Source organism: Ambystoma mexicanum, chromosome 10 (assembly GCF_040938575.1).
Source record: "Ambystoma mexicanum isolate Mex_15411 chromosome 10, UKY_AmexF1_1, whole genome shotgun sequence".
NCBI classification, from domain to species: Eukaryota; Metazoa; Chordata; class Amphibia; order Caudata; family Ambystomatidae; genus Ambystoma; species Ambystoma mexicanum.
Window position 1 is genome coordinate 1,627,397,067 of NC_090932.1, and position 26,723 is coordinate 1,627,423,789.

Here is a 26,723-nt window from a genome sequence, read left to right on the forward strand (position 1 = left end):
ACGCTGCCCTCAATGCTTCAGACTCATGCCCCAAGGAGCACCCACAACAGCATTTTGTTGTAGAAGACAGCATTACAGGTCAGGCACAAAATGGGAGTGGGCAAGGAGTAGGCAGTGGCGGCTCACCACCTATTTTTAACCCATGCCAACGCGGTGTACATTTTGTAAAGTGCCTTCACAGTGAACAGAATGCAATGCAAAATTATAAATCCAGGCCCAAGGAAAATGTTTCTTGCAAATAGAGGTTGACCATTATCACTTTAAAATGCAATGTAAAATTGCTGAAAACATACATTTAATATTGAGAAATCAAACATGCAAGTAGGGAAAAACCATGCAGGAACATTCCAAAACATGTACTGTCAACACCTGGAAAAAAAAAATTCTTTATTGGTTTGAAATCTGCTTTTGGTCAAGATGTTGCCATTATGAAAACATGACCCCACACAGGTATTTGTGCTCAAATAAAAAAAAAAAAAGATTCAAACAATTAACAGTGGCTACACATTCTTGCGTCATATCAAGCTCATTCATAAACAGGCACACAGAACCATACAAGAAAACCAGCTAGTATCCAGAATGTTGGATACCTAGCAGATTTAAAAAATAATACCTAGAACACTGTTGAAACTACTCAAGACTTCATAAATTCCGTTGCACACCCAGCACCTTCCCGCGCCTCCAAACCAGCCTGCGGAGCATGCTAAAAAGTGTCAATCATGGGCCAAGAGATCTTAACACATGCAATCTACTTCACATTAGGGAAGCCTCAGAATGCTAGATGTAATGAGTATCATGGCAATTTAAATGTAGGTTTGCTGACTACCCCATAAAAATATAGTAACGTGCAAATAGAAGCTTTCAGACAACGTTTGGACAGACTTTCCACTAGCTGCTCACGCTGCACTCCCACATACTCCGTATGTAAAACAAGGATTTTGAGGAATACAAACTGGTGGAGACCCTCTAGAATCGTGTTACGAAGGTTTAAGAACTATTAGAACAGTTAGGACCGGTAGCTTGACATCCCCTTAATTGCATGTGGGGGATGGAGGCGGAGGAAGGCACAAAGGTAAACTTAACTAAAGCATCAGAGGGTCTACATTATATTTTGTTTGAGTTAATCTGCTGTATTGCAAGAAAGTTAGCTAAAATGCTTAAAATTCTCTACAAGAGAACCTCTAAAAAAGGTAACATCTTTGTATTAAAGATTTAAAAAATGCAACTATTCAACACCAAATAAATTCAGTTTGTTATACAAAATTAGATAGTGGTATAAACTTCTAATTGGAAATAAACGTGTGCATTTAAGTTGCCAACATTCCAGCATAAGAAACTCCTGGCTGTGTAGCTCGAATTTGCATACATATCCCTCCAAGAAAGTTGTAAATTAAGCGCCCTCCATTTCCTCCACGGCCCAATAGGGATGGAAACAAAATGCGCACATGCTCCTGCGTAACTGCAATATTTGTGCTTTGGTGCTCAACCAGTCACCCCCATCCCCTCCAGTAATTTACCCGTTGACGAAAATACAAGTGAGCTTACCCCAATCTCTACCAGCACCATCACAACATTACACCATACTCACTAGACTTCAAGGCAGAAGTGATGAATGCTTATAAGCAATATGGACAAATGGGTTAAAGCGAGTTACTGCATTTCAAGGTTACCAATTCCACAATGCGGAACGAATCTAGTTAAGTACAGTCTTCCCTTCCACATATCAAACAAGATGCATTGAAAGTTGAAATGCCCGACAAAGTGTAAGTATTGAAGTCGCCCAAAAAGCTTGATCCCTATAGCACATATGGCAGTCCCCACACATTTCCAGGGTGATTACAAGTTGTACCACTGGATCAAAGCATTTACAAAAACTAAAGATCGGAATGCAACATGTGTACGAAGATGGGGCAGAAGCATTAGACCAACCACAAGCTCCATGAGATCTGCAGTCGTGTGTTCATTTTAGCCCAACAGCTTGCAAACTCATTTCGCTTCCAAAGGCCAAAAGCTTGTGCCAGGTTCAAACTTATTGGACAACAGCACGCACCAATTCTTAACACCCCTGAAATGCTTTATAGTTTTGTTCAAAGCTGAAAATTGCTTCAGGGTACCAAAAGCAGATTAGTAGATCACAGGTCAGCAAAAATTTACCCTTTTGGAAAGTTGGTCATAAGTTTGCCTTGAATTAAGTTATTACGCAGTTCTATCCTTTGATGCCATTTTTAAGTGTGTTTTATTCATTCATTTGGATGACTATAAATAAGTGTTTCCACTATGGAAAAGAAAGCTAGCACAGTACACTTTCATGACCGGGGAATGAACTGCTCTGAAGACATCTTCCAAAGGGCAAAGCTCAGAAAATAACTTGAATGTTCAATTCAGTTTTAAGTCCCTTGTAAAAAAAAAAAAAATGTAAAGAAACCAAGGCGCAGGATGACTTATTGCTTTTCTTCAGTCTGCTCAGTCTCTTTCTTCTCAGGAGCACTTTCTTTGCTTTCATCATTGGTTGCATCCTTCTTGGGAGTTTGGCTCTCTTCTTTTGAAGGCAACTCTATCTTCTCTTTTACAGATAATTCTTCCAGTTTCTCTGCAATTTTATCAGCAGTATTGATTTTTCCCAAGTCTGAGAATACAAAGAATAGGTTGATGAGGCAAGATGCACATTGCTTAAGTCAAATAACATCTTAATATCCCCCTAAAATTTGAGAGAAAGCAAGGCGAGACCCCCTGGGTGGTCTGGTGCTGCTCTAGGAATTTATTGCAATAAACCCCTGGTACCACCAATATCCTGCAAAGGTGTGAATTAGTATTTTAAAACGCTAAATCAATTGCTGTGGAATAAAATACAGGCTTAGCATACACATATTTAGGGTTTACACCACCAATTTAAGGCCATGCGTATTTTCCCTGATCAGGATATTGGCATAAGTGCTCGCACACAAATAAGTCAGTGTACCAAGACCAAGAGCAACTACCTTCCAGACAGTAAAGTAAGGAGTGTGCTAGATCAGGGACTTTCTCTAGCAGACCGAAAAAGCGCCAGGACTGAAGGTTGCAGTCAGGCACAGAGTGAGTCTGCAAAACGGCCAACATGCTGGATTAAAAAAAGCAGAGCAACCACATTGCATACATTTTAGGCTACAGTCATCAGGAAAATGAAGCAAGTCTTACTTACCCTTTGGACCTCTGCCCTTCACTTCATTTTTGCACTCGTCGAACTTTGCTTTAAATTTCTGAGCATCTGTCAGGAAAAATATAAAATGTTAAATACATGCTTGCACTTTATAGGTTGGTTCAACAGTAATGCTATTATATACAGAGCAAGTTATCCAGTCCGACATTCAGTTGGGATCTGGATAAAAATACCAAGCCAAAGACTGCAGTCAGACATACATTTTAGGCTGCCCACTGAAACGTTATGGTGCAACAAAACACGCAGTGCTACCCACACGCTGCAATGTACCAGGAAGCCAACATCTTATAAATCTCACTAATTGGGCTAGTTACACCAACCGGTTTACTTGCAAGACACCATCCTCTGCAGGTCCCTCCCTCCCCCCCAGAACAGCCTCCCTCCATTTTGAGCCAGACCATAAATTCCCAAAACTCCTCAAGACCTTACTCTTCTCTACCTCTTTCCCTGCTCTCCTGCTTCCCTCCCTTTTCTCCCCCAACCTGCTCAGTTCACAAATTGATCACCTGATGCACTCCAGAGCCTCATAGGTCCCAGGCTCCCCCGCCAGTCCTGCACTTTGCTCTGCACTAGTGCACTCTGAATATGTTCCATGAGAGTGGTAAACAGTCTGCACTTAAGTGCGCCCTGTCCAGTAGGGGCCTGGGTTGTGCCCCTCCCTCACACTTCCCGTCTGCACACTTGCACAACCTTGAATGTATTAGGCCTAGCAGGTGTCAGTCCCTTTCCCCCTTTGTCTCCCCCATTGATGACCAACTTATACCAATAAAAATGCATCTGGCCTACTATGCTAGTTATTGCCATTCGATCATTTGGCATCCTCAAGGCCCAAGAATAATGACTGTATCCCCTTGTTCCCTTCCAGCCTTTGAAGCACTACACTGGTGTACAAGAATTTTAGAAAGAAACAATTACAAGTCCACATCACCGCAGCCTAGGCAGTCTTGGAAGAGGATTAGCAACTGGAAATATGACTGAAGAACTACAGTGTTAGGCCATTAGTCGCCAACTAAAAAGACTGCGACCAGATACACCTCACCCATACCTAGAAATGAAGCCAGAGACCCACCAGCACCTTTCAGCTTTCCAGAGTTGAAGTCCCAGAAAAGACTGAGAAAACCGAGCTCTGCAAAACATTGGGCAGGTATCACAGACAGGCTATTTGTGTTTCCCCACTTATGGTTGAAAATAAAGACGCTGTAGAATTAGGGTTCACCTTCCAGGGCAGATGCTCCAACAATCATTTATGTACTGGAAGGGATTTACACAATGTGTCAAGTAGTCTATGAGCAACCCAGGCGTTCATTAGGAACAGAAATGCAGACGTAATGCCTTTTGTGAGATCCACCCCACAACTACTCCCATCCTTGAGCCTCCCTTAGTGGCACTCCTACCTTTTACACTACAGCACAGTCTTCCGAGTTCCCTCCCTCTGCACCTCAAGCTGCAGAAACGCTCTATACACCTGCTCGTCGAGGACTAAAGCCACAATTAAAACAAATGCATGGTGCACAACCACTGCAGCTGGTAGGATAGATCTGAGATCTTGAGTTGGAGTCTTCAGAGTAAAAATAAAGGAGTACAAATTGGCTTGCTAAGTGTTCATAAAGTATGACAAACTGCCAAAGAGTGCAATATCTACCACTGCACTGCCCACCCACTGCAAACAGCAAGGAAGTTTGAGACCAAGGCTCCCGTCAGGACTGTTGAGGGTCCTGGTCTCTACGCTGTGTGCAGGCTCACATAAGACCAAAGAAAAGGCACACGTGCAGATGGGGAAATAACGTATTCTTTAACATATCTGCTAACGGCTTAGCCTTCCAAACCCACGTGACCCTCCTCCCTAGCCCAGTATTTTAGAAGCTCTTACAATCTTAGCTTAGAGCCACCCACATAACGACGTGGGGTGGCTGAAGAAGTCCCCTTGCATCGTGACATCGCTTTGATCACATTTCTTCAATTAGCCTGAAGGGCTTTATGCAGCTGCGCCGAAGTCTCCCATGACATGAAGGTTCTTTAGCGAGAGCCATTTCCTTCCATTTGGTCTTCCTCAGAGGGTCCAGTCACCTTGGCATGACTCCTCTGAGCTTTAATGTCACTATCGCTGGACATTTCCCACCTCTCAGGGATGCGACCGGGAAATTCTTTGTAGCAAGATGAGTTTCACGTGACTTATTGTTGACCGGCTGTTACCATGTTGCCCTTCTTAGCAGTCACTACTAGCATTTCAGGAGCAAACGCCGAGTCGTCTTTTTGAATCTTTGGTTGACAAATGGTGACTTGGCCTCCTAACTATCTAGCACTCTCGCCAGCTCCTTTTTTAATCAGTGCTGTTCATCATTTCCTTTTGTTCTAAATCATGAGTCTGGGCTTGTTGTTCAAGTGGTGTGGCACTTTGTTTGGACTCTCAGGTGGCTTCATTCTTATGATCCGCCGAACCTTTAGGCACGACGGGCTTACCCCTGTGGTGCTATGAGGAGTGTGACTATAGTCACGTAGCAACTGATGGAGCCTGTTCGAAGGGTTTGTTAACCAGATGTGCCATCTATAGGAACTCTTGATATTGGCCACGAAACACTCCGCAATTCCATTAGCCTGAGGCCATCATGGCGTTATCTTGCTGTGTATGAAACCCATGTAGTTGGAAAAAGTTTTCGAAGTCATTACTTCGGTCCATTATCGGTATGCCATAAACACATAGCATACGGTCTAGAGCAGGAATTACACAGTTGGCCGACGTGGAGTATGATCTGGGCATCTGGAAATCTCGAATTTTCATTGATGAGCATGGTAATATATTTTCCATTTGGCAGGGGCCCAAACTTGACCACCACCTCCTCCCAGGCACCTCCAGGTAGTATTGACATTTTTAAGGGATTTGGGGCGGCTTGGGAGCCACTAAGGCACATACATTACATTTTCCAGCCACTTGCTCAACAAGTGTCCAATTTTGGAAACCATACTTTTTCCCCTTGAAAGGAGTTTTGTGACCAGACCCTCATGACCTAGCTCGATTACACGTTCTCTTAGTGTTGAGGGTATGACAATCTTCGAGCCTTTCATCAGTATGAAATTCGCAATAACAGTCAGTTCATCTTTCACATGTACCAGAGCTTTGACATCTTTCAGTCTTTCCGATTTGGCTTGTTTGACATGAGGCATCAGTCTGTACACAGGCAGTGAGTTATTATATTTATGGCTTTCTCATCTGATTCTTTGCTTAGAGTAGATCATTCCACGGGCAGCTGCTGAACATTATGAATGTAATTAATGCAATTATATGCAACAGATGGATTGGCATTGGGTGGTCCAGCAGGGTGTCTTGACAGGAAGTCTGCAGGGTTATTTTCTTTTCCGCGGCAGTGTATTATGTCAAATTTGGGATCTAACCTTACTATTCTCGAAAGGCATTCTTGACTTTGGATCACCGAAGATTGTAATGAGGGAGTGATCAGTGATGACTGTAAAAGCTTTACAAGATAGAAAAAATGAAATTATTCACAGGCCCATACCACTAACCTTTTTTCAGCTTGTGAGTAAGCTTCTTCTGTCTTGAGGCTCCAGCTTGCGTAGGCCACCACAAATGTTTCATTAGGTTCTGCTGGGTTGCATGGTGTTAATATACCCCCAAGTCTCACGGGGCTGGCATCCACCATTACTTCAGTTTTCTTTTCAGTGTCAAAATATGCCATGTTATCAGCCTAAGTGATGTCGTCACTAATGGTTTCAGAAGTGTGGTTCTTACGTGTGAGGAGGCATAGTGGGTTACTCACTGTCGCATAGTCTGGTATATATCAAGAACAGTACCTAGCCAAACCAAGAAAATCGTAGTTCTGATATATTCTGTGGGGGCTGAGTTGAGAGCAGTCACTTTCTGGATCAGGTCTCATTCCCTTTTCTGTAAATGTGTCCAAAGAATCTTAAGTCTTTATGAAATTCACACTTGGATCTTTTGAGCATGAGACCCGCTGTTTAAAGGGATTAGCACACTGTAGAGCTGCATCATATTCTTCTTTCGTCTTTCCATACATAAGTACATCATCTGATTAGTTCAGGCAGTTTGGGACATGTCAGATGACTATGTACTTCTTCCTGAAAGATCTCTGCTGCCTATGAAATACCAAAGCGCAGTCCTTTGTATTTGAAAAGTCCTAGGTGAGTCACAAATGTGGTAATGTACCTTGATTCTGAAGCAATTTCGATTTCATATCCTTTAGTTAAATCTAGTTTTGAAAAACACTTGGCTCCATGCAACAGATTAATCTGTTATTCTTGGGGCTTGGTGTCTTTCGATAGCCTCATTTGCTCTTCTCATATCCAATCCAATTGATCCCTCAGGTACTGGTACTATCACCGGATATATGACATGCTGTTTTAATAATTTGTTGATGGCATCTTCTACTTTGTGTTGGATATTTATGGGTATGCCCCTGTAATGCTGAGCAATGGGTTTTATTTCCAGCTTAATGTGAAGGGGACTTTTCCCATTCTTAAGTTTTCCTAACCCGTTGAATAGTTTTGGAAAAGTAGCCTCAATGTCTTCTGGTCGACTGAAGTACTTGTGAGCCATGAGTTGGTATATGTGTACTAGTCCCATGTCCACCGCAGTCTTAAGAGTATGCAACCACTTTTTGCTCCAGTTTAACACATGTACCCGAACTTTTGCCGTGTGTCTCTTATGGGCAAACAACTGATGTTACTCCTTTACAGGGTAAAGTCGTGGTGGAGCCATATGGGTAGATGTCTACTATTGCTTTTCTGAGTCTTAAGAGGATTTGGTAGCAAATCATAGGCCTCTTGACTCATGTTGACCGTGGCGCCAGCATCAATGAGGAAATCTACAGGTGTGTTTACTTGAATGCTCAGAATAGGACTGTTGGCTGGCTGTGCTATTGTTTAAGGCCCACACATCCTTTTTCCGTTAGTCTCCTAATGGACAGATCGCTGCTGGAAGGGGATGTAATTTCAATGTACCAGACATAGCATCTTCTGTGCCACTTTGAGATGTCAGAAGATGCCGTTAGAAATGTTTCTGTAATCTCTCCCATCACACCTTTCCCATCTTTGATCGGGGCCTGGCCCTTCAGGTGAAATTGTAGGAGTCAACCTTCTTGACTCTGTGAAAGCTTTCTATAGAATTGGTTGAAATGAGGCATTCTTGCACATGGCTCTGTAATGGTCATATCCACCGCAGGCTGCACATGTCTGACCCATAGCCGGGCATTCTCCAGCATGAGGGTATTCGTAACCACGTCTGTAGCAGGTAGCTTCATTTTGAATAAAGTTTAGGTCGATTTACAGTGGATAGTAATTTAGGGCCACTTCTTGGTCAGAAGAATGTCTAATTGGGATCCAACTGCAGCTTCCATGCGGGCTAGGGCAAGAATTTCATCAAGTGAGTTTTTGAGGAAGTTTCTTGCAAAAAGTATGCAAGTCACATTGAGATGTAAGAGCCTCTTTGGTAGAACAATGAAATTCATAATACTTCAATTTGATTTGCAAACGCATTACATAGTTGTCTAGGATTAGACTCTCTTGACGAGTGGTGTGGAATAGTCTTTCATAATCCACATTGGTTAAAGGGGTAAGTATTCTGTTAATTTACAATGTAACTATTGATGTGTGGCAGTGCTCAGATTAATCAGCTCCACTATTAGGTCTCTTACTGCAGGCTCCACTGCCATGGATGGGGTATTCTTGAGTCTGGTATCTTTGAGTCCTATCGCCCCAACATAGAAATTAAAAATCACATAACCACGTGGCCCATCTGGGTCCTAAGTTGCTAGTGTCTCATATTAAAAACATGTGGTAACTAATATTTGTGAGCCTACACTTGGGGTAGTTGTGCGTGGATGAGCCTACGAGGACGTGCAAGTTTCTTCAGACATGTTGACTGTAGTATTGTATAATTGTATATTAGTGGGGATCCATTTGTCAGTATTATTGTATGTGTAAATCCTAGACTGTAGTAGAATGCAGGTTTTCCTTCCCTTTTTTCTCTTTTAGGCTGGGATGGAGTTCTTTCCTTTGATCGCCCTCTCTTCAGACCCCACTACACTGCTTTAATTGCAAAAGACTGCGTATGTATTATGGCTATCCGGGTAGCCCTTCTTCAATATTTCCACCTTCACTTTCCAGAACAACATCTGTTTTTGCTTAAATAGTAAAAACGGTGCTGGGCTTCCAGCCCGCTTTCCTTCCTCTTTCCCTTTATTGATTTTTCTTTAGCAATGGGAAAGGTGAGGTACTATGCGCGCACTGTAGGCGCCTAATATTGCCATGTTTTTATACTTTCCCCCCTTAACGGTGCTGGGCTTCGTTTCCCCGTGGCATCCAGATGCTCGCTGACACGTGCGATCTGATAGACTGCACCCTCCACGTCATTTACTGTCTTTCCTGACAGGATTCTTGCTTCACGATGCAGGCTTCAGGCTCGCAGAATCCTCGCCGCCAGCTGTCAGGACCCTCAAGCACCCTTTGCAAGGGTCCTGGACTCAACGCGGTGTGCAGGCTCACATGAGGCCAAAGAACACGCGGAGATGGGGAAAATAAACGTCTTTATTCTTTCACAACATAACTGCCAAGCCTTCCAGACCCACGTGAACCTCTAGCCCCACCCTCCTCCCTAGCCCACGGTATATTAGAATCTCTTACACACAACGATGGGGGTGGCTGGAGAAGTCACCTTGCATCCTGACAGCTCCCATGCCTGGATTGAAGACAGTAACACTGAAACACATCAAGTGTTTTTTCCATACATGTGAAGGCCACCCAGTCCTATTTTCATCGAATTCTGGCACTTTGTCACAAAATTCTAAAGGAAAAAAAAGACTGGGTGTCCTCATGCATGGAATGGGGAAGTGAGCAGTCTACAATCCAGCTACTACAAAATTAAATTAATAAAAGGTCCCACTGGTCAGAGCTTCAGGCTAAAGGTTCTAGATAGTTATATGGAAAGCAACAACAAATGCCTTAACCAAGTCAAATAAATAAAAAGCAAAAGTTACAAATGCCACAGAACTGCCAACAAAAAGTTAAACATGAAGGGCATTAAAAACAAAAACGCTGCTGAAAGTAAGACCGCTCAGCATTTACAACACGAGTTTAGTACAAAAACGTTAAACATGCTGCAGCAGCTGTGAACAGATTAACAAATTTAAGGCAAACGTTTTGTGCTTCAGGGATCTGCAACCTGATGTTTGGACTCCAACTAGCCCTGTCCAGCATATTTAATTGTTAAGGATCATAAAGTTGTAGTCCAAACCATGGAACCACAGGCTGCAGACCTTTCTGCTAGTTATATGCATACGATTACAGGACTAGGCAATTCCAAGTTTGGTTTCCTTACTTTCTGCATTTAAAAAGCGAATTGCCAAGAGTTCAGGTTTAGGCGCTTCATCTGCATAATCAGCGTATGTATTCCAGACCCATGCACGGTCACTGCCAGCATTGGGTTTCAGCTCCATTAGTGGTGTTACTAAGAGAAAATACAATAAGAATCAATTACAGAAAATAGAATAGGTGTAAACCAGCACGCTGTTCTTTGACACAGCGCAACAACGTTAGTAATGACGTGTAACCTCAAAGGGGGAAAAGCCCTGCTATACACCCCCAAACCAACCCACTGCAGAAAAGTCGAGACATTCTATTGTAGAAATTGCGAACAAAAAAACAATGACATAGTTAAGATGTAACGAGTGGTCCAGAAGGGGCCAAGAGCCAAAAGCGAGGCCTCTGCTTTGACTACACATTCTGAGAGACTGGCTTGAAATAAGACTACAAGAGCAATGGAACAATGCCGGGATACGTACGATAATGATTTGCACAGATCTTCAGTGTCTTATCTCTCCTCATAAGAAGACGAATGGTTCCCCTCTCTCTGTGCTTCAGCAGTTTTACATCACCCGTGCCTCGCTCCTTCCACTCCGGCGGTTCATTTTCCGATGCAAATCTAAATAGTTTTGCGCGCCTTGAGGAAAGAATAAATAGATTCAATTCCACACGAGACTAAAAGCATGCATTACCAAATATACCAAGCAACAAGCACTTAGCACTAAAAAATGTAACGTCCGCGATTTCCTTAAGCGCTGTCTCAATTTAATGAAACTACAGAAAAGGAAATTTGGAAATGTCTAGATTACAGACATGTACTTGTAATTTGAGAGACATCTGAAGGGATTTACACCATTTACATAACCTTGCAGGGCTGACCAATAAGTTGAGCAATCACTCACAAACTGGTCCATGGATGTCATGGTAAAGGCCTGCAGGATTTATGAAGAGACTAGCATTGTGTGGGAGCAGGGCCCCCCCCGCCCCCAACCCTCCCCCCCCCCCCCCAAGTCACCTGGATGCACAGTAGAGAAAACAAGCAAGCAAAACTTTTGAGGGGGATCAGAGTGGTTATATGACGTTGAGGCAATGAGAAGTTATGTTCTCTTTTATAGGTGTTAACGATTTTTTAAAAAACCCTGGCCGTGGATTAGAGGATGGCAATCTCTTATGGTTAACAGGAAAAAACTGAAGTCCAGCCAAATCCAATCAAGGTAAGTAGCAGAGCAGTAACCCTTAGACTTACAAAGGGGGTGTGAGATTGGTCTAGGGCTAAGATGAGTACTTTCCAGTTAGACAGAAGTACACAAATAGACAGAAGTACACAAATCTACAATGATTAGGCCTCTAAAGTACACAATATCAAACCTCTAAGTATTATAACACCCCTGTAGAAGTTAGAAAATCATTTCATTCAAATCCAGTGCAATACAGGTAAGCAGTCAAATGTATATGCGCTGTATAAACACTAGTTATGTGAAACTTAGAAAGTCCAGCCCTGAGAAGGATTTGTAATCTAAAGTCAACCGTTCCAAAATATCTACTTTTCAGGTAGGTGAGAGAAATGGGGTGAGCCAGGACTTAACACCCATGTAACTACCCCTATGGAGGACAGCGGAAGGGGTATGTTATATTACCGCCCCCTACTATTTCACTTCGGAGGTTCTGGAGTCCTCTGGGAACATGTCCTTCTCTGCTTGGTGTAGGGGAGGATTGGTCCAAAAAGACCCCCCTTGCCTACATCCCCTCCCCCGGTGAGGGCCATGGCTCATCGGGCTTCCCCTCCTTACCACCAGGGCCCAGGTGGCGGATGGCTCACCTGCTGAAGACATTGCCCAAACATTGAATTTAGCTAGGCCTCGGGAACCATTTTGTCTAATAAAGATGGTGTGAGCTCGGCGCACTGCAGCGCAGCCCCCTGGCAGATCCGCTGTGAGCCCGTTCCCACGAACAAGACGGACATGAGCTAGTGTAAGATACCAACACTAACATTTCACCTTCCGCAGTGTATCACTGCTCCCAACATGACCCGGCCAGCAGAGCCTGGGTGGAAAAAGAACTGTAAAATGGCCCTCGGATAAAAGCAAAAGTTCCCAAATACTAATGCCAAAACTACCTGCGATGGGCGCATTTTCTCCACAAACCTCCGATTAGAAAACCTGTACAACGTATAGATATGACAGAATGCATGTTCACATGGCATTAGCAATGAAGCACCCACACCACTGCAGTTATGTACAAATAGTAGAAGCGTCCCGGGGGGGGTATTTGTTATGCGTATCATTGAAAGGTTTACACCCCACGGTCCCGCGCCATAACCAAACTAATGCTGCTAGAGTGCAAAGAAAGACAAATGCAACTGTAGAGAGGGCTCGTGTGAAGGACGTGCGAGAATGCACCCTTCATGTGTGTATGTCCAAGCCCCTTATGTGCCACTACCGTCATGTACGGTGGCGAGTCGTTTTCTATGTGCTCCACCAACCTCACTACTACCACCTCACTTACTGTAAATGTATATGCATATACTAAAATGTTGTAGTTGTTAAAACAGTGTACAAATAATGTGCTCGGACTGGCTATATTTGAGAGGCATTTAGCAAAGTTAAAATGTAAGCTTTGGAATGATTCAATGAGTATTGTATAGTATTCGAATGTTTACGCTTTCACCTAAAATCGGCAACACACGAGGAAGATACCTTTGTGAATATGTGCAAGGCCATTCCCCCTCCCTCCCCGAGAAGCCTGTCAGACGAGAGCAGAGGCCCCGTGCCGCACATCTCCACCTCTCCCAACTAGGCTGGAGCCGCTTCAAAGATTTGTAGTTCCCTCTGCAGCACCCAAGGCCACGACCCGCCACCTGCATTATTTACAGCCCAGCAGTAAACCTCTGCCTGAATACACAACTCCAGAGGCGCCCTGCCCTCTCTTACACCCCACAACCCACCGGATCACCTTAGGTTAATGGCCCCTGTAAAATTAGGACACCCTATATTATGGCAACATTACAGCAACACATTCATAACGACTTCTAACAAGACAGGAGGACATGTACCATCTGTCCCATGCCCTGAGACCCTGCCCCACGACCTATGGTACCCGGTCAACAGGACACTGGTAACCATGTACTGATGAATCGCCATCAAACCCCTCTCAAGGTGCATTCCTCCTGTGTTGCATTAACCTGTAGCATAACCTATTGGGAGATTTACTAAAGAGAATAATATTGCAAATGACTGAATGACTGCGGTGTGCATGGCCTAGGGCAAAGAAGTCAGGAAAAGACCTTCATCTCTGACACTGGCACAACAACACCGCCCGGATGGACCCAGCTGACCCGCCAGGCCCAGCCCAACCCACGAGGTTGACCAGTGACGTCCTCCAGCCAAGACCAACCACATCACAGCAGCACCTATAGCTAGTCGTCGCCACCCAATCCCATTGAACTTGTGCCCCCTATAGTGTGTAGGTTTTGATGACGTTTTTTGTAAATATAGACGCCTGTCTTTGCTATTGTCAGGCAGAGCGCTCTCGGAGTTTGCAGAGTTCTTTGCATGCCCTATTCTGATTGATAAACTCCCATTTACGCTCACCCGCACTTTGTCTTGGCCTTATTCCCACTCTGGGAGAGTCTATCACTGTCTCTCATTGCAGGGAGGATCGTGCTGGTTGGGGACGCTTGCCTTCATTGGTCAAAGTATTTGGGGCAGGGTTGCAGGTGCAGGAATCACTTTAGGCACAAGCTTTACAATGGATTCAGTACCTGAATCTCTGTTCCAGACACTATCAAGTGTAGTAGGTGACCTCCAGGGAGCAAAGAACAAGGATTTGCAATGGGAATCGGTTGACAAAGGAGCGACTTCTGTTGGGTTTAGAAGGCTGAAAGTACAGGCACAGGCACCTTGTAGCGCGAAAGATCCTCCAAGTTCCAAAGATGCACTTAAAACTACTGCAGCAACATAGCCCAGGGAAGAGCTGGTCATTCCAAGGACACTCCGAGGCATGGACCCTCAGTGAGGGAGACTGGTTCTTAAGATCATGACAGAGGCAGGGCTTCACCGGGAATGGTCAGCTGCAACAGTAGTCTTTAGGTCGTAAACAGGCTGCCCTTCTTTGTAGGGGTATTGAAACTCCATGATCACTCGAATGGCTACAGGATTCCCTTTATCTAAGATTTGGACAGGAAGCACGCACAGATCTAACATTGAAACTGGCAGTGGCTATCCAAACATGACTAGCCACACATTGGTACGGGCCACATTATCTGTTGCTGGGCACAGACCACCCCAGCTCCCACATCCGGGCACACACACAACCACCTTGCCAGGGAAAGCAGAGGCTCTAATGTGAAGGGCTTTCAATATGGTAATTTCAGACCCAATGGCAAGAAGAGGGCCAAAGAAAGGCAAAAATCTGTGGCATAGCCTTTATGCTATTCATGGCATGTTCTAAAATTTTAAAAAAAGGTGCACAAATAAAAATTCTAAAAAATTGAAACCTGCTGCCTCTAGCACATACTGGACATTGCACGTGTAACCACAAACTTGCAAAATAAAGTTTGTATACGAAGTTTCACTTTAAGCTGATGCAGCTTTAAAAACAAGAAATTCTCCAAAGGATAGTCTCGGACTGATGCTCATCAAGGAAAAAAGCAGGTGGCTTTACTTCTGTCAGGTCATGAGTCAAAGCAAAAAGAAATTGAGTCCCAGAGGTCTATGGAAGGAAAGCAGTATAAAAAAATTATAGTAAAACATTCTTACCTCTATTTGAATTTATAAAGCGCACAAGGTGGTTCTGGGGCATTGCGCCGCTGTTACAAGAATGCTTAGTCACACAATGTCACCTGCCTGTGGTTCCTGGTTACATTGAACCCTTTGCCAGAAGGCGAGTAGTACAGTGAGGATACCGGCAGTAAGATAGCTTTTAAGCTAAAATTCCTATTGAGGGAACAGGGCCACTTTTTAGGTGTCCAACATTCTTCCCCGCACACTTTGTTCCTTGAAAAGCCCCCTGGCCACCACAAAGTAAGCCACCTATTACATCACGTTTTACTGTGTAGGAAGGTGTATTACGGTATTCAAAGCTTTAGATATTTGGAAGGAGTATTCTCCCCCCCCTATTTTTTTTAAAGTTGAAGCAAAATGATTTTTAGGGAGTATAATTAATTCTTAATGGGAATATTTGTTTTTAACAAATGTAATTATTTCTCTGCACCTTGTTTAAAAGATACAGGTTTCCTTATTCCATCAGGCAGTAATCGTTTCTTCCTGCGGTACCAAGTGCACTCCCAGCCCAAACATCCATGGAGCTGTGTGGGTGAAAGCAGGGGCACACGGTTCTGTGTCCTTTTCTTATTTTTCATTGGGATTATGTTTACTACCCATTTTATGTTCTGGGAGTACTTGCCTATTTTAGCGAGTAAAAGTGGCTGATACCCCCCCCCCCCCCCATCTGTAGTGCTGATTGTATTGGCCCACCACCTAGGTTGGATTTTATTGATACAAAACATGGTTATAGGTAAATAATCAATATGGTTGATCATAATAAATCATATTTTTGGGCACCGGGTACAGAGATGACCCCCTCTGGCCCGTGCCGCCTTGCCACCACAGGCCAGCCTGCTGCTGACTAACTGCCTAGGCATCCAGGGTCTCCAGGGTGAACTGCACCCATATATTCTCCTGGGAGGGTGAGGTATTTATAAACTCACCCCCCTGCCTTCCATGTACTAGATCCTGCAGCCTGCCTCTTACATGCAGTTAGATGGCCTCTCCTTGGTGAGGCCCTGCGGCAAACGAGTCTTGTCTGCACGACCACCGCCCTAATCCACACCCCCCCGCCCTATCAAAGGCAGTTCGCACCGGGGTACTTGTGCTGCCAAGTGAGCTGTCAGGGAGCGATAAAGGCCAAGGAGGTGCCAAAGACCATGTACACTTGAAAGTGGTCTATAGAGCATGGGTTGTTCCCATGTCTACCTCCAGACCCCGTGTCTCCTGCCAAGCATCCCCCTTCACGCTGGACGGCCCCCTGCAAACCGCATAATGCCACGACATATACACGTCATTCATTCACAAACACCCCTGTTTCGAATTCTTTATAACCCACTTCATATTTCTAATGAGAACTTCTTTGCGCTTTGCTAGTCAACCCGTGAAGGTGCTGGTTATCTGCTCTTCGTCTCTGTGAACTTCCGTGACCACTTCCAGGAAACTCGTCAGTTTGCAACCTGTGAATTGCTCCCTGTTCTACGACAAGAAACTACTCTGATCCCTGCATCTAACTGTTTGTTCGTCAAGGTAAGGCCATGTACCATAATCATTTTGCGTCCAATTTCTTTTCGTTCAAGACAGTACATGCAAGGAACTAGTCACATGTTCTGAGTTTACATTGGTATTCATAGAGAATTGTTGATCTTTACTTTTCAGAACTTTCCACAATGCCTGCCTGTTCCATTGGCGGTGGCCCTTCGAAGACCCATAATAAATCTGAAGGTACTATAATGCATGTTTTCCCTAAGACAATAGATCAGATAAGAGAATGGGTCCGATATTGCGGATATCCACCGTCTGAGCTTGAAAGTAGAGTCCTAGAAGTCTTTGCGGACAAGAGGGGTGATCGATACCGCATCTGCAGCAGGCACTTTAGCTCAGACATGTACTCCACATCATTGCTAATAAAGAAGAACACCGCGAGCGAGGCGAAAATTGCTCTCAACCGCTATTCCCACTATTTGTCCACATCCCTCCACTGGTGAGTCAAGTTTACGTATTTATCTCTCGGCCTTGCGGTAGTGTGTAGCATCAGCCAACAATAATTTCCCCATTTATGTATCCACTCAATATGAAGGCGGAAGATTCTCCATCCGTGTCGTTATTGCAGTCATCAGCCACTTCAAGCGCCTATCGGGTAATCTTACTTAGCTATTCTGCCACTGACTTGTTTTAGGCATGTAAATCAATAGTTTTAATTTATCGTGTAATTATTTTACCTAATGGTACACCCTTGTACTCGTCCTCTAGTCTTTGTTTTCAGTTATAATTATTGTTATCCAAAATAATGCAAGTACTGTCTTTCAGGGAGATGCTGAGGAGTCCAACTTATTGACGACAACCGTTGAGGTCACTCAGATGCTCGAGGTACGTTTCCGGACAGTTCCATCGATGGAGATCATCAGATCTTGCATTCTTGTAGCGTGATTGTTACACACAATGTTTCTTTCGTTTTTAGCCATTGATATGTCCTTCTGTCGTCGCCCTCCTATGTGTCTTCTTTTTTCAATATTGTGTTCATTACTAATGAAAGTCCTATGTTTCAGGGAGTCGATGGAGCATTAGTCCAAGAAGGGGGAGCATGCAGTTACGGGTCGGAGCAACAGCTTGCAGAGGTGTGCACCGCAGTTACAGCGTCCCTTGATGTTCTTATGCATTTCGAGGTATGGATACTGACAGTTCGATCAAGCGAAATCATATGACGTGATTACATCCGCTATACTTCCTTCTTTATTAACGCAAGTACTATGTTTCAGGGAGATGACGGAGCTTCTTCTACAAGAACATCACCCCTAGTAGTTGATGCAGATCTCTGGGTGGTGACACTTCCAACGATCGAGCAAATCGAATCATATTTACATATCCATTATTTATTTTAGACAACTGATCATTTGTGCAGGTCTATTTAGATGAGCCGTTGACGCCTGCACAAAGTTTGTTCTTTTTAACAAAATAGAAAACCATACTAATGCAATTACTGTGTTTCAGGGAGTTACTGAAGCATCATCTTCAATAATATCAATGGAAGTCTATGAGGAGCCCGAGGTATGGATCTTGACAGTTCCATCTAACTAGATCAACAATGCGTGAATAATTGTCGTTTGAATGTTCTACACAAAGCGTTCATTCGTGTTTTGCTATTGAGATGTACGTGGGTATTGGTCCCCAAGTACATTTTGTGTTTTCGATATTATACATACTAATGAAAGTTCTATGTTTCAGGGAGTCGATGGAGCGTCAGGGCGTGATGGATGTGCTTATGAAAATAGTCGTTGCAGCGCAAGAGGAAGTGGAGACATGCACACACGAGTCGGAGCAACAGCGTCCTGATGTTGAAGTTCGAGGCAAGAAAGTTTCAAAGAAAAGAAAGCAAAAGAAGGTTAGTGTCCTGGTCACTATATTATGTTTTTCACTGTTAATAGTTCAATACTGTAAGTTGTGTTTAAACTGAACATCCCTTTTCCAATCTGTCCTCTAGTTGCGAGTGGGTGTACGAACTAGATCTACACAGACAGTGAAGCGAACGAGAGATGTTGCTTGTCAAACCTTTTGGCAGGGACTTGAGACTAGAGCTGCATCATGCCAATGGGAAGAATATGAAGTGATTGACAACGGAGCTATACCACATCCAGCCATTGATCGTGAATGTCCTCCTGGTAGTTCGGATGCAGTCGGAGATCAATTCACAGAATCCACACCCGCAAAAACTAAGACCGCGAGAAAGTTGAAGAAATTGTTTTATTCACCCATCGCCGGAGAAGGAACAGATGTTGCAATGGAAGAGAATGAAGTGGACGACAATGAAACACCATCAATATCACTGAACATAGCGGAAGACGATATCAGAGATTCTACCTTTCATGTGAGTGACATGTCCTCAACGTTACAGGCCGAACCAGCTGGGATGCAGAGTGACAGTATAAGGAAAGAGGCCAAATTCATTGTATTCGATAGTTGTTTGATTGATATTATTCGGATGAAATGTGGGCATTCGGTTGGTGGGGAAGTATGTGGGGAGCCATTGATTAATGTGACTCGTGCAATTCGAGGCACTAACCTTAAAATACATGCTACCTGTACAAAATATCATCCTTTCTCATGGTCTGCACAACCCATGCTGGGGCAACTGCCAGCAGGCAATCTACTTTGTGCAGCGGCTGCACTTTTTAGTGGTTCAAGTTTTAAAAAGTTAGAGTCTTTCTTTCAGTTTGTGGGAATCCATTTCATTGCGAAAACTCAGTTCTACAAATACCAAACCGATTATCTATTTCCAGCCATTAGCGAAGCTTGGAGAATGGAAAAATGTCTATTGATAGTACATTCGCGGGCTAACGGTTCAGGCTAGCCGGTGATGGACAGTGCGACAGCCCAGGATTTTCAGCCAAGTACTGCACCTACCACTTTCAGGACATGGAAAGTAAGAAAATTGTGAGTTCGGTGGTCGTGCAGGTGTCACAAAGTACAGCCTCAGTGGCCATGGAGAAAGTTGGCTTTGTAGCATCATTGCAAGAACTACAATCGCGGGGAATGGTGATCGACCTGATAGCCACGGACAGACACGTTTCAATTGCCAAGACAATGAGAGAAGAGTACAAAAATATAAATCACCAATTTGACGCTTGGCATCTTGCAAAAACAATCAATAAAAAAATGTCGGCTGCAGGTAAAAAAAAAAGATATGCAAGGTATTTCACAGTGGTCCAAGTCAATCAGCAACCATCTTTGGTGGAGCTCAAAAACATGGAGGGTCATTGGAAATTCTACTGGAAAAATGGCGGTCAGTAATGGTACACTGTAGCAACGTTCACCGCTGGACCACAAACCAACATTTCCACAATTGTGAACATGGCCATTTGTCCACAGAGGAGGCACGGAAGAAGAAGGAACAAGTTACTTACCTGTAACTGTTGTTCTCCAGCATGGGTCTGGCATGGATTCACATGCTCATGAATATTCCCCGTCGTCAGGCTGGGAATCCTCGGTAAATAAAAAACCAGTATCAGTTTCGTTTCTGATCTGTCTTTCGCAGTAATAACCAATCACTGGTCTCTGCGTCATACTGACCACAGCCAATGACTGCCCTCTACCTAAGCACCGCCTCTGGCAGCCATCTTCAGATTTGGAAGCACGTGAAGTGGCAGTATGACCAAGTGAAGAGCCGCAGAGGGGTAGGCGGGAGGGTTCGCATGTGAATCCATGCCAGACCCATGCTGGAGAACAACAGTTACAGGTAAGTAACTTGTTCCTTCTCCAGCATGGGGTCTGGCATGGATTCACATGCTCATGAATAAAGAATACATAGCAGTACACACATGCACAACCACGGGAGGTGGCAAAGGCTCAACATTAAGCATCACATCAACTCAACATTAAGCATCTTACCTCCTCACCAGGCTCACCTCAGGCGAACAGGTTGCGCAGCACTGCTTGGCCGACCCTGGACTCCTCCCTGGAATCCCGGTCGACGCAGTAGAATTTCGTGAAGGTGTGCGTCGACCTCCACGTAGCAGCCCTGCATATGTCCAGCAGGGGCACACCAGATAGGAACGCCGTGGTAGCTGCGATTGCTCTGGTGGAATGGGCTCTCGGACGGCCAGGCAGCGGTCGGTTTACCAACCGGTGACAGCACATGATACAGCCGGAGAGCCATCTGGAGATGGAAGCCTTCGAGAGAGCCTTCCCCTGATTGACAGGTCCAAAGTTCACAAAGAGTTGACGTCTTCCGAAAACCCTTCGTGCGGTCCACGTAGAACTTCAGCGCTCTAGCTACATCCAGCTAGTGCAAAGTCCTCTCAGCCGGCGATGAAGGCGACGGGAAGAACACAGGTAACACCAAGGGTTCGTTGAGATGGAAGTCCGACGGTACCTTGGGCATGAAGGAGGGGTGCGTCCTGAGCACTACCCTCGTGTCGTGGAAAGTCAAGTACGGGGCCTTGCAGGAAAGGGCCTGGATCTCTCCCACTCGTCGTGCGGAGGTGATGGCCACAAGAAAAGCTGTTTTCCACGATAGAAACTTCAACGGGGCCGAGTGCAGAGGCTCGAACGGAGGTCCCATGAGCTTGGTCAGCACCACGTTGAGCTCCCACGCCGGGGCCGGAGCCTTCACCGGCGGGAACGATCTGAACAGTCCCTTCATGAACTCTTTCACCAGACGATGAGACCACAAGGACGTCCGCCCCGTGGTTCTGGTGTATCGGGAGATCGCAGCAAGATGAATCTTGATGGACGCGTGTGCCAGACCAGCTTTGGCCAGCGTCAGCAGGTACGGCAGTACTTGGGGAGCCGTAATCCGTAGAGGGTTAATCTTCTGTGCGTGGCACCAGACAGAGAACCTCTTCCATTTGTGTCCGTAGCATTTAAGAGTCGAGGACGCCCTGGCCTTTGCAAGAACCTCTCTGCAATCGGCCGGTATGTCGTATCCTCCAAACTCTAGCGCTGCAGGAGCCAGGCCTGCAAGTTCAGCGACTTCGGGTCGTGGTGGAGGATGGCGCCTCCTTCCCTGGAGAGTAGATCCGCGTCCGCCGGCAGCTTGATCGGCGGGGACGCTGACAAGTCCAGAAGGTCCGGGAACCATATCTGCCTCGGCCACGCAGGTGCGACGAGGATCATCCTGCACCGTGACCTCTTGAGCTGGTTGACGAGCCGGATTAGCAGAGGCAAGGGAGGGAACGCGTAGAGGAACAGGCCCTCCCAGGGGAACGAGAAAGCATCGCCCATGCTCCTCGTCTGGGGAAACCTGCTGGCGAACCTCCGGCACCTGGTGTTCGTCGCCGTCGCGAACAGGTCGATCTGGGGTGTGCCCCACCGTCGGAAGAGGCGATCCACCAGATCCTGCCGTAGTTCCCACTCGTGGCACGAGCGCAGCTCCCTGCTGAGTGAGTCGGCGATGGTGTTTTTTATCCCTGCCAGATGAAACGGCACCAGAAAAATCCCTTGGGCGACGGCCCAATGCCACAGGTCCTGCGCCTCCTTGGACAGCGCTGGGGACCTGGTTCCGCCCTGTTTCCTGATGTAAAACATGGTGGTGGTGTTGTCGGTGAAGATCCTCACCACCTTGCCCTTGAGGGACGGAAGGAAGGACCTGAGGGCCCAAAACACTGCACGGAGCTCCAGGACGTTGATATGCAGGGACTTCTCTGTCGGGAGCCAGAGTCCCCTTGCGTGCAGATTTTCGGTGTGCGCTCCCCACCCTTCCAGGGAGGCATCCGTGGTCACAGTCTCCTGGTGGGCTGGGGTCTGGAAGTCCATGCCCGCCGTCAGATGCGCGCGGGTGCCCCATCACCGTACCGCTCGTCGGAAACTCTCGTCGAGCTTGATCCTTTCCTCGAAGCTGCCCGTCGTCTGGATCCAGCGCGCATCCAGGAATTCTTGCAACGGGCGCATCCGGAGCCTGCACATGGGAATGAGGTAGATGCAGGAAGACATCATCCCGAGGAGGGACTTGATGGACCTCACTTTGGCCGCGTCGGCCACCAACATCCGTTGCACCTTGCCCAAGATGGTCCTGGTCCTCTCCTCCGACGGGGAGGCCAGAAGGGACACTGTCGAGCCTCGCTCCCAGAAACAGTGCGACTTGCGCGGGCACCAGGTGGGATTTGGCGTAGTTCACGGAGAATCCCAGGTCCGTGAGGAGTTGGACGGTCCTCGCCGTGTGGACCACGGCGAGCTCCCTCGTCTTGGCGCGGATGAGCCAGTCGTCCAGGTAGGGGTAGACGTGAATCCCCTCGCGGCGCAGCTGCGCCGCCACCGGTGCGAGGCACTTGGTGAATACCCTGGGTGCCGACCGTAGTCCAAAGGGAAGGGCTTTGAACTGGTAGTGACGCCCTTGGACCACGAATCTGAGGAATTTTCGGTGCCCCTTTAGGATGGGAATGTGGAAGTAGGCATCCTCCAAATCCAACGACGATAGGAAGTCTCCTTCCTCCAGCTGACCCAGGACGTGCTGGAGGGTGACCATCCGGAACTTCTGCGCCTTGATGAACTTGTTCAGACGTCGCAGGTCTAGGATGGGGCGCCATCCTCCCGTCTTCTTCTTCTTCACGAGGAAGTATCGCGAGTAGACTCCGGAGCCCCGAAGCCTCTTTGGGACGAGTTCGATGGCGCCCTTTCTGAGCATCGCCTTTACCTCCAGGAGAAGTTGAGGGACGTGAAGTTCTTTCCTGGCCACGGGGGGGACGCGCGGGCACCTTCTTTGAAACTCGAGCGCGTGGCCCCGGGCCAGGGCGTCCAGCACCCAACAGTCGGTGGAGATGGACTCCCACACGCTGACGAAGCCCGCCAGCCGGCCTCCCACCGGGGTGCTTCGGTGGGGGCCCGACCCCACGGCCGGTTCAATCCTGCTTGGACGCGGCCTTGCCGCCTTGACCTCCTTGGCGACGACGGCGGGGTCCGCTAGACTTGCCTCGTCCTCTGTAGGCCTCTTGCGACGACGAGCGGGCCGCTTGACGGTAGGAAGCGAAACCGCCGCCGGAACCTTTGGAGGCGCCCTTGCCTCCGCCGCTCCGAAAGGGCGTTCGTCGTTGCTGCAGGACTCCAAGGGCCCGGGCCGTCTCAGTATCCGCCTTGATGGCCTGAAGGGAATCGTCCACTGTCTTCCCAAACAGGTTGTTCCCGTCGAAGGGCATGTCCAGGACTCTGGTCTGGACGTCCTGCCGAAAGTCCGTAGCTTTGAGCCATCCACGACGTCGAAGGCAAACGCCGTTGCCCAGCTGGCGGAACCCAGTGTCGGCGATGTCCGTCGCCATGGTGATGGCGTGGTCCGACGCCACCTCACCTTCTTGCAGGATCTCGAGGGCCTCCGCCCTCTTGTCGTCCGGCAGAAAATCCAGCAGGGGAGCTATCTTGTACCAGAGCTCCCTGTCGTAGCGGGCCACGATAGCCAAGGCGTTGGCCGCTTTAATCGTCGTCGCTGCCGACGAGATGACTCTACGTCCCATAGCATCCAATTTCTTTCCCTCGCCGTCCGGCGGGGAAGTCGATGTGGAGGCCGCACCCCCCCCCCCGCTTTCTTCCTGGCTGCCGCGGAGACGACGGAGTCCGGGGTAGGCTGCGCTCGGAGGCATAGGGGGGCCGTGTCCGGGACCCGGTACTTTTTCTCGTACCGGTCTCTTCTAGCTGGCGTCGTGGAAGGGTTCTTGAGGAGGGAAAGGCCCTCATCCCAAATGTCGTCCAACAGAGGCACTGCGAGGACCGTCTTCCTCTTGGCCTCGCGCCGCTGATAAAGGAAGCCTTCCTTTTTCTTCTCCTCAGGGCAGAGTTGGAAAAGCTCGGAAGCCCTGGAGATCATGGAGTGGAAAGGTCCGATCTCGTCGGGCGGAGAAGCCCTGGTGGGAGGCGACGACGGAAAATCCTCGTCGTATGCCTCGTCGTCCGTACCCGTCGCTGCCGTGTCAGTCCCCGTATCATCCCCTCGGGTGGACGGGGAGGAGGGCTGGACGGGGCGCGACGGTTGAAAAGGAGGTGGTGGATGGATCCTTCTTTTCTTGGTAGGGGGAACACCAGAAGGTCCCGGTTCTGGATCCCCCGACGGGAGAGGTTCCTCCGTCGGTAACGGTAGCCTCGTCCTTATCTCGGAGCATAAGGACTGTATGGCCAACAAAATGGCCGCCGAGTTGTCTTGCGGCGCTGGCAGAGGGGAATCCGACGGGCGAGCAGGGGCCCCGTCGGTATCCTCGACGATGTCGTCGTCGTCACCTGCGTCGGGGTCCATTCCGACGGGCTGGCCTTCTTCCACGCCTAGGCCGTGGCTTAAGACCTCGATCAGCTCCTCTTCTGAGGTTGAGGCCGAATCTACGACGACGCCCTGCCCCCCCCTTCTTCCCCACGGAGGGTTTCACGGGGGTCCTATCGATGGGCACAAAGGAAGACTCCCTCCGAGGAGGCAGGGAGATTCTGGGCCCTGAGGTCGCCACCGCTGGTGCAGCCACCACAGGCTGAGCCAGGGCCGCCGCGACCGTTTCGATAGAGGGCTTGGTCGGATGGATCAAGGCCTTCACCACCTTAGGTGCGCTCACCGCCTTATCCTTGAGGGAGGGGGCACTGCCACGCTCCTCCTCTGCCTTAGAGCTCGACCGGGGCCTCTCAAGGAGCTTCGCCGGGTGCTCGGCCTTCCTCTTACCCGACCCAGAGCGTTGGCTCGTGGTTGATGGTGCCGGGGAGGGTGCGCCCTGCCTGGCGCCCGTAGAGCCCGACCGTTCGGCGCTCCCGGTGCCAGCGGACTCGCGGTGCTTGGCCTTATGTTGGGCCCCCGTCGCCGGGGCGCCCTCAAAGGTCTTAGAAGACCGCTCGGATTTCTTCTTCTCGCCAGACGGGCTCTTACCCTCCAGACAGTTGGCGAGACGTTGATGGCGGTCCTTCATGGTCCGTTCCGACATGTTGCCGCAAAACGCACAGTCCTTCTCCACGTGCGTCTTGTCCTCATGAAGGCAGTAAAGGCAGAAAGAGTGTTCGTCCTCCTTGAAGACGTTCTGCAGCTGGCATCCAGGGCAGACCCTGAACAGCTTTCCGGGCGTCGAGCTTCCCTTCTCCTGGGCCATCTCCGAGACCGGGCCTGAGAAGCTTCTGGAGTCCTCCGAAGTGTAGCTCGACGAAATCTTCACCCTTGAGGGGCACAGATGAATCCGACATGGGTCCCCGTTGATCGGATGTAGGATCGGTGGAGCTTGAGGCTCTTTTGACCGAAAGAATCGAAGTTTTTTTGTGAAAAAGCGCGAAAAATAGCACTAACGCTCGAGAGCAATAGCACGAGGATCCCAACACATGAACGTGCGGTAAAAATCTGAAGATGGCTGCCAGAGGCGGTGCTTAGGTAGAGGGCAGTCATTGGCTGTGGTCAGTATGACGCAGAGACCAGTGATTGGTTATTACTGCGAAAGAGATCAGAAACGAAACTGATACTGGTTTTTTCTTTACCGAGGATTCCCAGCCTGACGACGGGGAATATTCATGAGCATGTGAATCCATGCCAGACCCCATGCTGGAGAAGTGGTTGATTCCTTCATCACCCACTCACAAAGCCATTGAAAAGATTGTATTTGATAAAACTATAACAAGAGATTTGAGGGGACTCACGGAATTCTGCCACACAGGAGATTTGGAGGTGTTCCACAATATGTGCCTAAAGTACAGGCCAAAACGATTGCATTTTGGCATGGAGGGCATGATAAATCGGACTCTAGCGGTCTTGGCACATAACCATAATGTTGGCCGTCAACAAAGTAGGACGACCGGAACTTTAGGGACGCTTCGCTACAATAAGGCCTTCACTAAATAGGCAATATGACTTTATTGAGAGACTTATTGTTGATGTCCTAGATAGGCACATACATGGAGTTGTGAACGAACCTGTGCAGGGGACAACTGCATTGCCACCCAATATTGCATCTGTTCCATGTCCACCTAAAGAAGAGCTCATTGAGAAATACACATCA

At 47.4% G+C, this 26,723-nt stretch overlaps 1 protein-coding gene and 1 non-coding gene across 2 annotated transcripts in view; both read right to left on the bottom strand.

Annotated features, from left to right (window-relative positions):
* Positions 1–370: 370 nt before the first annotated feature.
* The window catches only part of LOC138492688 (ran-specific GTPase-activating protein-like), a 74,309-nt gene continuing 47,956 nt past the window's right edge, over positions 371–26,723 (bottom strand). The window contains exons 3-6 of the mRNA XM_069620019.1: positions 11,008–11,165; positions 10,545–10,673; positions 3,179–3,244; positions 371–2,626 (exon numbers count right to left, since the gene is read on the bottom strand). Of these exons, the coding sequence (XP_069476120.1) occupies positions 2,442–2,626; positions 3,179–3,244; positions 10,545–10,673; positions 11,008–11,165 (538 nt within the window). The 3' untranslated portion in view covers positions 371–2,441. The remainder of the gene's footprint in view (positions 2,627–3,178; positions 3,245–10,544; positions 10,674–11,007; positions 11,166–26,723) is intronic.
* LOC138496885 (small nucleolar RNA SNORA77) lies at positions 2,950–3,082 on the bottom strand. The gene has a single exon (XR_011278343.1). It is a non-coding gene; the product is annotated as a small nucleolar RNA SNORA77 (small nucleolar RNA).